We start from the raw sequence: 14,972 nt of genomic DNA on the forward strand, positions 1-14,972 counted from the left end.
GAGGGGTAGATATGTATAGGACATCATGTGTTCAAGTGCGTCTTGCTGAAGTGAGCTTGTGAGAGCTGCTTTGGTGTTATAGATAGATGCCATATAAACCACAACTGCATGTGAAGCCCTCCGAATCGTGTGTGTGTCATATGCAAGTATATTGTAGTGCAGTTTTTTCCTCTTTTGGTTGAAAAGCAAACCCCCAGTTGAACTCTCAGCAGGACAAGGGAGTTGTGCCTTAAGTCACTTACAATAGAAATGTCAACGACCCATGTGTGTTCATGCGAAGCAGTATCGGGGCAGGGGGAAGTCTGTCAGAGTCTGCAGCACAGGCAGTGTCTGGGGAGGGCTGTGGGGGGCTGTGCCCGGTTTCCTGAGGCTCTGTACCGTGTTTCCCGGGGCCCCCAGGGCCTCCCTGCGTGCCGTGGCTGCTGTTTGGTGTGGTGTGTGTGGCATCAGGGGCCGGGCACCGCTGGTGCAGACTTACCCTGTGGGTTAGCTGACCTGTGGGTTTGCCTCTCCCCACATCCTGCCCATTTCCCTCTCCTCCAGAGTCCCCCAGAGAGCCGGTGCTCGGACGTGTGCAGACAGGTCAGCTCGGTGGGCACCCCAAAACCCCCTGCCCAACCTCTGACACGAGTGGCATGAACTTGGAGCTGGGCGAGTGCGGGATGAACTCGGTGAGCTGTGGCAATGGGAAACTCCGCCAGTGGCTGATCGACCAGATAGACAGCGGCAAGTACCCCGGGCTGGTGTGGGAGAACGACGAGAAGAGCATCTTCCGCATCCCCTGGAAGCACGCCGGCAAGCAGGACTACAACCGGGAGGAGGATGCCGCCCTCTTCAAGGTGAGCCTCAGCCTGGGCTGGGGGTTGTGGAGCCTGGCAGGGCAGGAGGGATGCCCCTCACCATCCCATCCTTGCCACCTGCCTCTGCTTCTGCTGCTGGGCACTGCCTGGCTGGTGGTGCTGGCTGTGCCCTGGTGTCCCTGTGTTTGCGGGACAGCCCATTTTTCCACAGTTCTCTGTGTGGAGCTGAATGCTTCTGGGACAGCAGCATATCTGTTTCCACATTCATTCCCCTTTCTTATGCCCACTAAACCATTTTTTTGTACCTTAGCATGCTGCTTTTTTAAAGCCTAAACCCATAGGGAGTAAATTCATGAACACTTCATGCACATGTAAGCACGCACACATACGCTGTTTCAAGCATTGTGCCTTGTAGTTAAATCTTTTTCTCCCTTCTTTTTTTTTTTTTTTTTTTTTTTCTTTCCTTTTCTCATTTTCCTGCTCTTTTGATTATCTGAAATGTTTCCAGGCTTGGGCTCTTTTTAAAGGGAAGTTCAGAGAGGGCATTGATAAACCAGATCCCCCTACCTGGAAGACAAGATTAAGGTGTGCTTTGAACAAGAGCAATGACTTTGAAGAACTGGTGGAGAGAAGCCAGCTGGACATCTCAGATCCCTATAAAGTGTACAGAATAGTGCCAGAAGGAGCCAAAAAAGGTAAAGCATCTCAAATTCCTTGTGTAACAGAATGTGAATATGTCTCATTGCAAGCATATGAGGACTGAAGTGTGCTTTTCTGGAATGGCCCTGCAGCCTTTTAAAGTCTTTTAAGGGACCAAAATGAGGGCTCAAGTGCAGCTTGTTCTGTGTGACTTGAGAGGCTGCATCTGCAGGAGGACTGCTGGTGTTTGAGTTGGAGCTCTGAAAGGGAGCCCTGCAGGAAGATGCAGACAGGCACCTGCACATCACTGGAGGAATTGCTCTTTTAGCTGGAGCCTCCCTGCCAGCTCTGTGTAGTGAGAGCCAAGCAGGCGGCTCAAATGACAGACAGAAAAAAAATTACATGCTGGATCTAGGTTCTGAATACAGGGAAGAGCGATTTTGGGGCAGACAGTAGGTAACTGCCTTGGGGGAAAGAGCTGGGATGCCCAGCCTGCAGCCTCCAGGGTGGGGGCAGGGCAGTGCCTGCTCTCCAGGAAGGCCCTGGTGCCTGGCACTGTGCTGTGGGGCACTGCAGAGCCCAGCAGGACAGACTGCTTCCCAGAGCTTGGCCAGGGAATCCAGTCCCAAGTGGGTGCTGGAGGGCATTTTGGTCCTCTCTCTGTTCAGTGGCAGTTGTATGGATTGTCTTTAATGTACCGATTGCAGATTTCTGTAAGTGTGGTTGACATAATTTATTTTTGTCCCTCTGGTGAACACAGGTGCAAAACAGATCAGCATGGAGGAACAGCCATTAATGATGAACCATCCCTTTCCAATAGCATCTCCTTACACTGCACTACCATCCCAGGTATGGCATTAGTTGGGTGTTTTGCTTGGTGCCTCTACACTGAACAGCCCAGTTTCTGTGCTCTGTGCTATGTCTGTCCTTGCTGGTAGGGCTCTCAGGTTCTCCCTGTGAAGAAACCTCATTTTGAAAACTGAGAAATTGAGAAGCAACTTTTCTAATGTCAGATGAGGCCACAGGGCAATTGATTTCCCTTGGTGTTGTTTATCCCAGAGTAATAGCTCTTTTCTGTTGGACGACAGTTCCTAGTGCACTGCCATTCTCTTGGTGCCAGAATGCCAGCACCCAATGAAGCCCTGCTCTTTCAAGCAGACATTTACCAGCAGTGCTTTGACTGCCTTTTGTTATTCCACTCCTCTTATTATTCACACCAGTGGTGAGAAACTCGTTTGAAAGCCTCTTCGGTGGTGGTGGCCAAGCGCCATCCGCATCGCCTGGGCACGGCTCAGACCTCCACGGGCTTTGGCAGGGAGAATCAAGGAGCAGAGATGGGGAAGCTGCTGCAATGCATAGCATTAGTCCTGGCAGCTGCCTGCTGAAAGAATGCCTTGTTAAATTGAGCAGGTACCCAACTACATGGTGCCCCACGAGCGGAACTGGAGGGAGTTTGCCCCGGAGCAGCCGCATCCCGACATTCCCTACCAGTGCGCCAGCGTCCCCTTCGCCTCCCGCGGCCATCACTGGCAGGGGCCCGCCTGTGAAAATGGTAAGACACCCCTGTTTGGGGCTGCTTGCTGGGGCTGGCCACCTGGAGGGACCTCAGATTCCAGGCTTGGTGCTTGTGGCTTTGATTTACAGCTGTGGATGGGGAGGAGTGCTGGTTCCCTTGAAAGGGAGCTGCCTTTGTGCAGTCGCTGCCACTGTATGTGTGGTGTGTTGGCTGTGCAGTTCTCTGCAGTGATAGAAATCAGCCCCCAAAAGTCCTCAGCTGTCTCAAAAGCCCTGACCAATAAAGAAGGCAACCAACCCTCACAAAACCCCCAAATGGGAACATATGTTCTCTAGCTTTTCTCTCTGATTTTGGACTTTTTGAGGCTTACACTGGTGAGGTTTTCCCTCCAGCTCTGTGGGTTAGACTGGCATTATTGTCCCTAGAGGAAAGCTGGAATTATTACTTTATTTTAGTGCTGTGGCAGTGGGACAACTTGTCATGGATTGACACTCTCTTGGGGCTGGTACAGCAAAAACAGAATAAAGGGATGTTTCCTTCCCCAAAGATCTCACAGTACCAGAGCCTAACACAATCATGGCTTTCCAAGCTCTCCATCTGTAGGAAAAAGCCCAAATTGTGAAAATTGGCAGTGCTGAAGTCTGCAGGGAATAAAAACATAAGAGAAAGGGAATGGTGTGCTGTAGACCCTTGCAGGGTAACTCACCTGAGGATGCAGGCATTTGCTTTGTGAGGAGAAGCTGGTGGCTCAGAAGGGCAGGAAAGGATGGGAAGCAAGAAAGGACCCCTGGAGCAGGTGCTATATTTTCAGAGGACAGCTGTCCCAGTTTTGATGCAGAGAAATCTTTGGATCTGCTAAAAAGTAAATACTCAGTGCATTGCAACCTTAGCTGGCACTATATTGAAATTATTAGGCAGAATTCTTTGCTTTTAGTTGTGCTATTTGCTAATAAAAAAATCAAGGTAGCAAGCAGAATGAGCTCTGCCCTGAAGTACATTCTCTGCAGCACTTACACACATTCAGATATTTTGCTGAATTTGTAGGCAATTGTTAGTGGTTGATACTGTGTTTCTCACTGGGCTCTAAACTAGTTTAATACTAGTTCTGCTCATAAAACCCTAATAATCTCCTGCTGCACATTTTTCTTTAACTACATTTAAACAGTGTTAATCCCAGCTTTATTGTTATACCCATCATTAGTAAGTTTTTTTGAAATATGAATTGGTTTATGCAGCTTTGAAGAGCACTGTAGTTGAGTTGAAAATGTAAATTATTTCTCTAATGGAATAGCATGTTAAGCAAGGAAAAGGACTAGGGGGAATATAGAAAGGCTAAGGGACTATTTCATGCAGACTCAAATGAAAATACAGTCCAGGTAACATCTGGAATGTTTGGTAGAGTTGGCCTACCTGAAGGAATTGGGAAGTAGGATCTTTTTAAGAAGGGGAAAAAGAAAGAAAGAATTCATGCTGGGGCCCAGGAAAATTCACTTTTGCATTGCTGTGATCTCTGCCCTAGCTTTTCTTTTAGGATTTAGGCCTCTGTCACTGACTTTTGTTTGTGAAAACAGGTTGTCAGGTGACAGGAACCTTCTATGCTTGTGCTCCTCCTGAGTCCCAGGCTCCTGGCATCCCAATTGAGCCAAGCATAAGGTCTGGTGAAGCCCTTGCTCTGTCAGGTAAGGTCCATAACCCCCCAGGCTTCCTGGGGAACTTGGCAAGAGACTCCCACTCCTGCCTCCCAGGCACCATCTCTCCTTTCAGATGAAAGGAAAAAAGAAACCTTCAATGAATGAATTTGGTGTATGATTGTCAGTTTTCCAGGATACTTAAGCACTTCCAGCCCCAGCTCCAAGGGATGGAGGTGTTTAAAGCTAATGGAAGTGCTGGCTTGTGGTATTACTGCTGGGTTGGTTGGTGTGACTTCCCAGGGGAGTTTGCCAGTTTAGGAGTGTCAGTGATTTAAGGATCAAGTTTTTGTTTTGGAGGAGCCCCCTCTCTCCCCCCAAAAAATTTATATTGCCTGGGTACCTTGTAGTGCTCTTGTTGGTACCATCTGGCTTTGCTCTGCTTTGTTATTCATGGTGGAAAAAAAAAAAAAGACATTCTGGAAAGAAAAGGGAAGTTATTTCAGCCAGGTTTGCAGATGTCTGGATGCTGGGGAAGTTTCTAAGTAATTCTGGGAAAAGGTGGGAATGTGCTTTTCACAGAACTAAGGGAAAGACCTGTAAAGTGATACTTGGTGGGTTTTTTTTTAAGTGGGGATTGTTCTCCTGAGTCAGGGTTAGTGTGTGTGTGTCTTTGTGTGTATGTGAATATATATTGTACACACATGCATATACTATATGTGTATATATATATATATGTTCAGTGCTGTATGAATTTGTAGGAGTCAGCCAAGTGGCCCAAATGCCATTTGAATGCAAGGCAGGGGATTTTGGGTACTCCAGCCCTGTTGGAGCTGGGGCCAGCAGTTGCTTCCCTCCAGGCAGCTGAGTGCAAGTTTGCAGGTCCCCTGTGCAGAAGCCCTTTCTATGCAAAGCCTGGGGGGAAACACAGCTACTTCCTTGTTAAATCTGAGGAAGTGTACTGAGCTGGTGGGTTTAATTGTGACGTGGACTTGGAAAATGTGACCAACATCAACTTTTTCTGTGCAGGTTTTTCCTCTTAAATGGAAATGTGATGTTTGTGGGATTTTAGTTCCTGCCAAATTCCCACACATCAGTAGCCCTTTAAATAAGATAAATGTAAACTTGTCTCTTGGCCTTAGCACAGACCTGAAACACCAAACATCCATACTAATGTGTCACAGTGATTGTTTTTGTTTGTCTGTTTGTTTCTCCTTGTAGACTGCAGACTCCACATCTGCCTATATTACCGTGAAATACTGGTGAAGGAGGTGACAACTTCCAGTCCTGAAGGCTGTAGGATATCCCATGGCCAAAGCTACGAGGTCAGCAGCCTGGACCAAGTTATCTTCCCTTATCCAGAGGATAATGGCCAGAGGAAGAACATAGAAAAGCTACTGAGCCACCTGGAACGAGGAGTAATTCTATGGATGGCCCCTGATGGCCTCTATGCCAAGAGACTTTGCCAAAGCAGGATCTACTGGGATGGGCCCCTGGCACTCTGCAGTGACCGACCCAACAAGCTGGAGCGGGACCAGACGTGCAAGCTCTTTGATACTCAGCAGTTTTTGGCAGGTAATTCCCACTGTGGCTTTGATACCCTCTTGGAAATGTCACCTGGGCACTGTCCACATCAGCTTTATGGGAGTGCTCTTTTCATTAAAGTGAGAATTGCCCCTTGATCCTTCTGGGCAAATGCAGCCGAGGGGTGCTTGAATCCTGAGTATTCCCATAAATTTCTGTGCTCTCTGCACATTCAGTGCCCCTGCACAGACCAGCAGGAGTCTACTGAGACTTAGCTGGTGACACCCAGTCCCTCACATTTCTATACAAAGCATAAGGAGGAATCTAGAAGCATAGTTTTTTCCATAAATTGACATAGGAAACTGGATCCTCATCTTGGATTTGCTTGTCTTAGTCTTGGATAGGTCTGTGGTCTGCACCTGCACTCCTCTCAGCTTTACCCAGAGCAAGCCTGAGGTCTTGCCCAGAGTGTACAAATTTCAGTGGCAAGCCTTCTTTTCAGTCTGTGCCAGTGTCTCAAGATATTTAGGAATTCAGAAGGATTTCACAAACTGCAATTTCAGGATTGCCTAACATTCTGAGCATGGAGGTGCATACCTCACCAGAGCTCTCTGGAAAGGCTTCCTTTTTCCCAAGGCAGTGCAGAGGGATCAGGGGGGTGCTTCAGGACAGTGCCTTCCCCTTCCAGCCCCTGAAGGGAAGGGGCAGAGCTTCAGCCTCACTTCCCAGCACACCTGAGCAGTTAGAGAGAGGAGAGCTGTCCACCCAGAGGGGATGGTGCAGATGGTCACTGTCCCAGGGGACAGCTTGGGCAGCAGAATAGACATTGGCCCCTTTTTGATATTTCTGCCATGGCTTAGAGGTGAAATAAGTGGCTATGATTTGGTGTGTTTTCTTACTAGAACTGGGCATGAGCCCTGGCATGACACTCTCAGGGGAATAATGCCTTGCAAAATTCAGAGAACCCCAGCAAACTAAATCCAAATGATCAGCTTTAGCATACTTTCTATTCCAAGGCTGATACACTCTCTTAGAGAAACAGCAAAGAAAAAAATTCATTTAAAGAGAGAAATCTTATATAGATGTGAGAATTGACAGTTAAAAAGGGGAATTTGAGGTCAGGTATTGGGCTGGGCTTCAATCACATGCTAATTTAAAGATGTATAATTCTGTGCCTGGTGATGGTTTTGGAAATCCCTTTCCCTTTTCTCAGGTGGTTTTTTAGACGTGCTCTGGGTTCTTCCAAATGGTTGACAGGACATCTCTTTTTAGACACCTAACCCCAAAGATAAGCTCAAGCAGTAGTTATTTTTCACCCCTCCTAAATTACTTATGCACCAGTGCCTGTGCAAACCCGAGTGTGTGGTTGCAGTCACAGTCTGTGGTGTGTGCAAAGTGAGTTTTTGCATGTGATGATGCTCAGTGAAGTTTGTAAGTGACTTGTCATGGGCCTGTCACATCTGTGTGCTAATTGAATATGCTGAGGTCCCGACCTGCAAGCAAGCTCTGGGATTCCCCTGTGCTGGGAAACTGGGACTTCCCTGCAGAGAGAGGCAGGAGATATCTGCCAGGAGAGGGAATCATGAACAGCAGAGGAAGGGACAGATGCAGAACTGCTGTGAGCCAACCACAGCTCTTGGGAAACCACTGAGGAGCTGAACCTTGAAATGCAAACTGCACTGGAGAATCGAGGCTGCTGAGAAGCCTCTGCTGCTGAGAAAGCTGAAATGGGGCAATAAATCAGAAACCAGGGGAATGGTCTCTGTGGGGAGAGAAAAATGCATGGTAATTGTAAATTGGGCAGGGTGGAGAGTAGAACAGGGAGAGAGAGCTTGGAGTGTGGGAGTGGCAGCCAGAGAATGGTTGGTGGACAGGAGTGGCAGCTGGAGTATCAGGAGGTGGGAAAGGTTTGGGGAGGCACATGGGGAGCCCTTTGGTGTTGGATGATGCACTTGGGCTTGGAAAGGAAGATGGAGTGAGTGGAAGGTTTTGGAGAAGCACAGGGCTGACCTCAAACCGTGATTATCCTGGTGGTGGGCTTTCTTTTCCAGGTCTGTGCTGTGGGCACTTCCACAGGTGTTCAGGGTTTGGAAAATTGCTGAGGCCATGTAAAACAAGGGAAAGAGGAAGTTGAAAGAAGTTTCACATTAGCAGTGTGGCTGGATTTGCCTTGGGTGGATCATCCTTCTCTATCTGTAGCACTCAGAGGGAAGCAGAGTCCCATGGAAAATCTCTTCTTTTTGCCTTATCCCCAGAGAGCTCATGGCACTCTTCAGGGGCTTTTGGGGACACTTTAAGGAAAGCTTTTTTACTCCAAGTTCTAAGTGAGCTGCCCATTGTTTTACTTGCCCTCTCAGTAAGAGGTTGTCCAAGACAGAGTTGGGATGCTGTTCTGGTAGCCACAGGATCCACACCTTGGTCTGAAAAGCTTTCAGTTAGAGTAGGAATGGCAGGGGTGTATTTTGGGAAAAGGTGCATTTGTCATGTCAAGTTCAAAGGCTCTCCTTTCCTTCTCTAGCAGAGAGGGTGCTTCATTATAATATATTTGCTTTAATATTAATTGCAGCTTTTTCCAGAGAGCATGAACAGAGTTATCAATTAAAATGGAATATTTACTCATCAGCTGTGTAGAAACACAGCACTTAACACACTTTAGCAAGAATACTGTGTTAGAATTTTTTCTGGGTAGAAATGGAGTGTCAAACCTTTGTTCCATGACACTGGAGATTTTGGTTTGAGTGGAAGCACCTTATAAAGGCCTCCCCTGCAACTTTTCATAGGGAAGACTGACTATTAGAATAATAATAGAATTTGATCATTTCTCTTTGCACAAGGTTATGGGTTAGAGAAGAGAGTGCAGGGGCACAGAAGACACAAAAAGCTCATTTGCTGGCTCAGTTCATGGCTGAAGTAGAGCCCCTTTCCCTTCCCTTACCTCAGTGTCCTGCACTGGGCACAGTCATGGCAGAGGCTCTGTGGCAGTCTGGCTGGGGCTAAATTTTATGCCTGGCACTATTTTGTGTCTCTGGCACTACCAAGCCATTGGTTTCAGTGCTGCTCTTGTGTGTCTGCTTGAATGATTCCCACCTCCCAGCAGTGTCTGCTCCAGGGGTTCTGTCAGGGTCCCTTAGAAGCACTAATTGGAAGAGATCTTGGTTTGTGCATATGAAATTAATTGTGAGACAAAGCAAACAGAAAAGTTGCAGTGTTGTAACTCACTCCCCCTGACCTGAGGGCAAGTCTCCAAACTCTGGTCTTGTGCTTACCTTTTGTCTTTTTCCTGACCTCTCTCATCCCTTGGAGTAACTTTATCTTCTCCCCTGTGCTCCAGGATCATCCACAGTCTGTCTTACTGGCCTATACTGGTTTTGACTGGAGCAGGGTTAATTTTTTTCATAGCAGTCCATGTGGTGCTATGGTTTGTATTTGTGACCTAAACAGTGCTGATAACACAGGGACAATTTAGCTGATGTTGAACAGTTCAAGCACAATGTCAAGGCTTTCTCTGTCTCCCTCTGCCCTCACAGGCTCAGTCTGGAGTGGGCAGGAGTCTGGGAAGGGCACGGCCAGGGCAGCTGACCCCAGCTGAGGGATATTGCATTCCATATGACCTTGAGTTCTGCAGTAAAACAGGGCATGGGGGAATTTGCTGGAGGTTGCTGTTGCTTGGAGACTGGCTGTGTGTAGGTCAGCTGGTCACAAGTGATTGCATTTTCCATAATCTGTTTTCCTTTGTTTTGTCTTGTTTCTTTTTCACCCATTAAACTGTCTTTATCTCAAAGCACAGATTTTTTTTTACCTTTTGCCATTCTGTTTTTCTCTCCCATGCTGGTGGTTGGGAGTGGGAGTGCTTGCCTGTCTCCCATGATTATTCCACAGTGTGGTACTTTGTCTCTTCCCAGAGCTGCAAGCCTTTGCTCACCATGGACGTCCTCTGCCGAGGTACCAGGTCGCTCTGTGCTTTGGGGAGGAATTTCCAGATCCACAGAGGCAGAGGAAACTAATTACAGCCCATGTAAGTAGGATTTCTGCCTTACCTAAAACAAGCATTCTCCTTGGAGAATATGAATTTGCCAGTCAGGCTTTTGTGCCTTATGTAGATTGAGTGAAGTAGTAAGTTGTTGAAAATGCAGCACTTTCCAGAACTGGGTTTAATCTCCAGATCTGCCTAGGACTGACTATAGCTCTCAGCAGAGCAGCTAATTTTCCCTCTCTGCAGAGCAAGTGTCATATGTGATCTGTTGCAAATCCCAGCTAAAGCTGAAATGTACCTGGAGCTGCTGTTTTACCACCACCAGCTCAGTTGTGCAGCTCCTTGGGCTGCCTGGCCAGTGCAGGATGTGGTGCTTTTTGCACCCACTGCACCTGAAGCTGCTCCAGAATCCCAGCCTGTCTCAAGGAGCTCAGCCCTTAATGGGATGCAGGGCTGCCTGTGCAGCTTCAGGGTTCAGTAGCTGTCAGGCTCTTGGGCTGACTCACCTCAGTTCACACACACTCAAAGCTGCTGTTTCAGGATGCTTTCTGAGACAGGGTGATGGCAGAGACTGAGACCTGGTACTTTCTGAATTGGCTGTATTGGCCCAGAAAACCACAAGAGAGGTGGTAATGCTCACATTAGTGGTAGGGCTTAGCTTGCTGCATCCTTGAGAAGAAAACTGGTGTGTCTGAATATTTTTTCAAGGCCCCTTCAGTAGCAGTATGGATCCCAAGTCAGACTTCTGCCATAAGCTGTGGCCTCTCCTTAGGCTGAGTAGCTTTTGTGCTGCCATAATGCTGCCTAGAAGTCTCTGGGGTGGAAGTTGAGAAGCTCACAAACCCATGCTGAGCTGTGCAGTGACGTGTTAGAGATGGCTGCCCATCCCTGACTCTCCTTCAGCTCTTTTCTGTTCCTATTTTGGCTTTCCAGCTTCCCATCCCTGCTTTCTAGCATCTTCTCTCCAGCCCCCTTACCCATCTCTGGTATTTTTTTCTGTGAGCCTGTACCTCCTGCACTTTCCAGAACTTTGCTTCCCCGTTGCCAACTGCTCAATCTGCCCATCCTCTTGATCTGTCTGAGGCTCTACCATCCCACCAAACAAATATGCACTGGAAGCTGCCTGGGGCACCTGTCCCACTGCCTTCTCATCTCCACCATGGCATTTATTTCCTCCAAAACAGTTATTGTGTCTTTTAATATATATGGAGGGATTGGCTGACCAGCAGGAGACGGTTGTGGAGGAGTGTCATCCAGCCTGTCCTTCACTGAGAGTTAGGAGATGTTTGTTCTCAGTGTACAGATCAAATATTTACAGTCAGAGCCCAAAGACCTTAGAGGGAGTGGTGGTTTCTGAAGAGACAGAAGTGAAGGCAGTGTTAACTCATACAAATCCCACTTGGTGGTTGAACAAATTCCTCATCAGAGCTTGAATGAACAGAAACAAGAGTAACCTCAATGTTAAGTTGAAATCTAACATCAGACACAGTCATTTGGTGACATACCTCAGCCTACCTGATGACTCCAACGTTTCAAGTTAAGTCCTCAAAGTACTTTGCAAGGCAGACAAGACTTCTGGTAGGTTCAATATATATTTAAACATCTTGAGTGGATGTGGGCATGTGTGTCCTGCAGACGTTGCTCACATCCTGGAGCTGGCTAAGAGACTGCAATTTTTCATACATTATTTATGTTGCTGCTACAGTCCCTTCTAATTAAGGTGGTGAAGGTAAGGAGTGTGAGGCACTTGGCAGAGCTGAGCTAGGCTAGGCAAGACCTAGTTTAAAACAGATTAGTGAAACCACTGAAATTGTGTTCCTGTTCTGGTAAGCAGAACTGTTCTGTCCCATCTTGTTTCTAGCTTAAAACCACCCTGAATAACTAAAATGAGGAGTGTGAAGTTTTGCCACATGTCTGATTAACATTTTGTCTGTTCTTAAGGTTGAACCAATGTTTGCCAGGCAGCTGTATTACTTTGCTCAACAAAACAGTGGACACCTGCTGAGAGGCTATGATTTACCAGAACTTGTGACTAGCCCAGAGGATTATCACAGATCTATTCGCCATTCCTCCATTCAAGAGTAAGAACCTCAGAGTGGTTTTAAAGGCACTGTAAAGATTGTGCAGAGTGGAAGAGCAGATCTGGGTCCTGATTTGGAGATCCACAATCCAGCTGGATTCAGGGGTTTAATGATAGGGAAGTGACCAACTAGGACAACTGTATTGTACAATAAAAATGATGAGTCTCCAACATTTGGATGCTACATCTCACATAGGGTTCCACTGTTGCTGAGAATTAACTCAAAACTGACAAAATGATTGCTGTGTTTACGTTTGCTTAATGTTCTCCTTGGCTTTTGAGGACTGATCCTTACTGAAGATTTAAATCCAGAGTTTACACTGTTACCTTTGCAGGGCTATTTATTTTGGATTACTGATCTCAGGGAAAGTACATAAACTTGCAGTGTTCCCAATTTGAAACTGTAGCTACTGTAGGTGGGTAGCAGACGTAGATGGTTTATTGAGAATAGCTAATACATGTAAGTGGTTATAAATTTAGATTCATAAGTGTCATGCCTATATTCTTGTATAGAATATTGCAGTGTATTTTTTGAAAACAATGCAGTTCTTCAGAGACATATTTTTATAATGCCTGACTGACACTTGTCCTGACAATGAATTTTGTTGCTGCCATTGTTGTTATTGGATTAGCTTCCATGATAGCAGTTTCTAAAGTGATGCATTTATGGTACTGTGTTAAGAAAAGTGACCAATCAACTCATATTACCTATGAATTTAGTGGATTAACCACTAAAATTCTAGAGTCCCAAAGAGCAGGTTTATAAATAAATTGCATTTTTCTTATAATTGTAAGCTACTATGCATGCATGATACATATATATGTATGTATATATGTATGCATTAAAATGAAGTTGGCAGACCTTGCAAATAGCACAGAAATGGTCCAGCTACCCCTTTTTGATGTCACATGCACAAGCCAGGTTAAAATAACCACCACCTCTGACTTACACAGAGACAGCTCTGCTGTTTGTGTGCACTTGCAGCTTTCTTCCAGTGGTACTGAAGTGAATGTGAAGGGAGAGCTCAAGGAGAGCAGCATGTGGCCTCCTGTACTAAGACAGTCAAGGAAATACTTGTTTGAATGTTTGCAGAGTTTGATGCAGTTTGCAGTTTGATGGGGTGCTGTTAGAAAGACAAAGAGGAGAGGTCTGGGTGTGTGTGCCACTGAAGTTTCCTTGGCAGTCAGACCATGTGATGTTTGGAGCTTTCATTCCAGAACATGATCCCCCTGTGCTTAGCAGGCATACTTCACTTGACTTCCTAAATGAGGAAGGAAAAACGGTACTTGGTCTGGCAGCAGACTTGTGTCTTAGGGACTTTGAATTTATACATCTTAGAGATGCATACTCTTTTGGGATATATTATCCCCCTCCTTCTCCACAGTGCCAAGCAGAATGAGCAGATAATTTCTACTTTGTTACTTGAAGAGTTTTTTTTCCTGGCTTAAAGATTTTTGTAGGGGAGACCTCTTTCTTGGAAATTAAAAACAATGCTCTAGGTGACCATCTGAGCTTCGCTTGTGCTTTTGTCCTGTGCATCGATTTTACTGAAAGGGACTTCTGTGTTCAAACTTAACTGGTACAATACAAGTATTTGATGTGTTTTTCACTTTTTTCCTAGTGGTTGTTGCTTCATATGCTCATTGCTTCAGTTCATGTCTTGGAATAAAGTTCTATTTCCCTACCAGCTTGGTGCCTATGTGTTGTTTTCAGTAGTGGGACAAATCTAACTCCTGTGGTTCTGCACTGTGAACCTGTGCAGCAATGCTGGCTGTCTATGGGGAACTCTGCTTTGAGCCAAAAGTGCAGAGAAAGGTCAAAAGGTAAGGATTTTTGTTTACGGAAATGTCTGCAATATTAGCCACAGGTAGCAGAAAAAAAGGAAAATGGGGAGGTTCCCCTTCAGCTGTTGGTTTCCAGGTCCATGGACAGTGCAGCACAGCCCTGCAGCTGGGGACCTGGTGCTGCCATGCTCTGCCCCTCCAGGGCTTCTGGGGCTGGGCACCAGGCTGGTGCTCTCCTGGCCAGCCCAGCATGTGGGGACCCTCTGACTGCCCTTTGTTCCTGCTTGTTATTCCAGTACGCTTTAAAGTGAGTAAAGCTAGGAAAGGATGAAAAGGAAGATGGTAAATGAACTAAAGGAGTGAAGTTCCAAATAGGAAGGAATTTACCAGATAGCCCCTCTTTGCTGGAAATCAGGATCCTCAGAGTGTTTTTTGGGTGCAGAATCTCGCAGAGCAAGCAAGGTGTGAAATAGGATCTGTGAAACATCTGAAGATGGGGTGGTGGGGAGAATATTTTCTCTTTTTGTGCGGACTCTTACTGACTATTGAGGTGCATTATAATTTTTGGCTTTAGAATGTGCTTTTAATTCTTTTCCTTGAAGTAGCAAAATTTAAAGCCAGCAGCTGTGGAGAGAGGGAGAGAGGGGAAAGAGCACCATCTAATTTCTGGCCAAATACAGCTTTCTTGTAGGAATGGTGCAGGGGGGTGAGAGGAAAATCAAACTGTTATTTGTACTATAAATTGTTTTGCATATGAGGACTTAGTTGCATTTACTTTTGTGAGCATTTCTTACTGTTCAAAACAACAGAATACCTAAAGTGGTGAAGAAACAAAAAGTAAACAAGAAGAAAAACCTGGAAACATTTTCTCCTTTTAGTATCTTTTTTACAGTCACTACGTGAAAGCATTTGAGGTACTTCCCACCTCTGTTAAATTCTGTTTATAGTTTCTGAGGTCTACTTCCTTCCTGTTATGTTTTCAGTGGCATTGTAAATGACATGTTTTACTCCCATCAACACTGAAGGC

At 46.1% G+C, this 14,972-nt stretch overlaps 1 protein-coding gene across 3 annotated transcripts in view; it reads left to right on the plus strand.

Annotated features, from left to right (window-relative positions):
* Nucleotides 1-13,848, plus strand: part of LOC306799648 (interferon regulatory factor 4) — a 75,215-nt gene extending 61,367 nt beyond the window's left edge. For all 3 annotated transcript variants that reach the window (XM_079300990.1, XM_079300987.1, XM_079300988.1), the window contains 8 exons: nt 544-839; nt 1,309-1,495; nt 2,200-2,288; nt 2,850-2,991; nt 4,527-4,634; nt 5,805-6,158; nt 10,010-10,122; nt 12,022-13,848. In XM_079300990.1, coding sequence (XP_079157116.1) covers nt 544-839; nt 1,309-1,495; nt 2,200-2,288; nt 2,850-2,991; nt 4,527-4,634; nt 5,805-6,158; nt 10,010-10,122; nt 12,022-12,165 — 1,433 coding nt within the window. In that variant the 3' untranslated portion in view covers nt 12,166-13,848. The remainder of the gene's footprint in view (nt 1-543; nt 840-1,308; nt 1,496-2,199; nt 2,289-2,849; nt 2,992-4,526; nt 4,635-5,804; nt 6,159-10,009; nt 10,123-12,021) is intronic.
* The last annotated feature ends 1,124 nt before the right edge of the window (nt 13,849-14,972 follow it).

The sequence above is a fragment of the Erithacus rubecula genome, assembly GCF_903797595.1.
Source record: "Erithacus rubecula genome assembly, chromosome: 3".
NCBI classification, from domain to species: Eukaryota; Metazoa; Chordata; class Aves; order Passeriformes; family Muscicapidae; genus Erithacus; species Erithacus rubecula.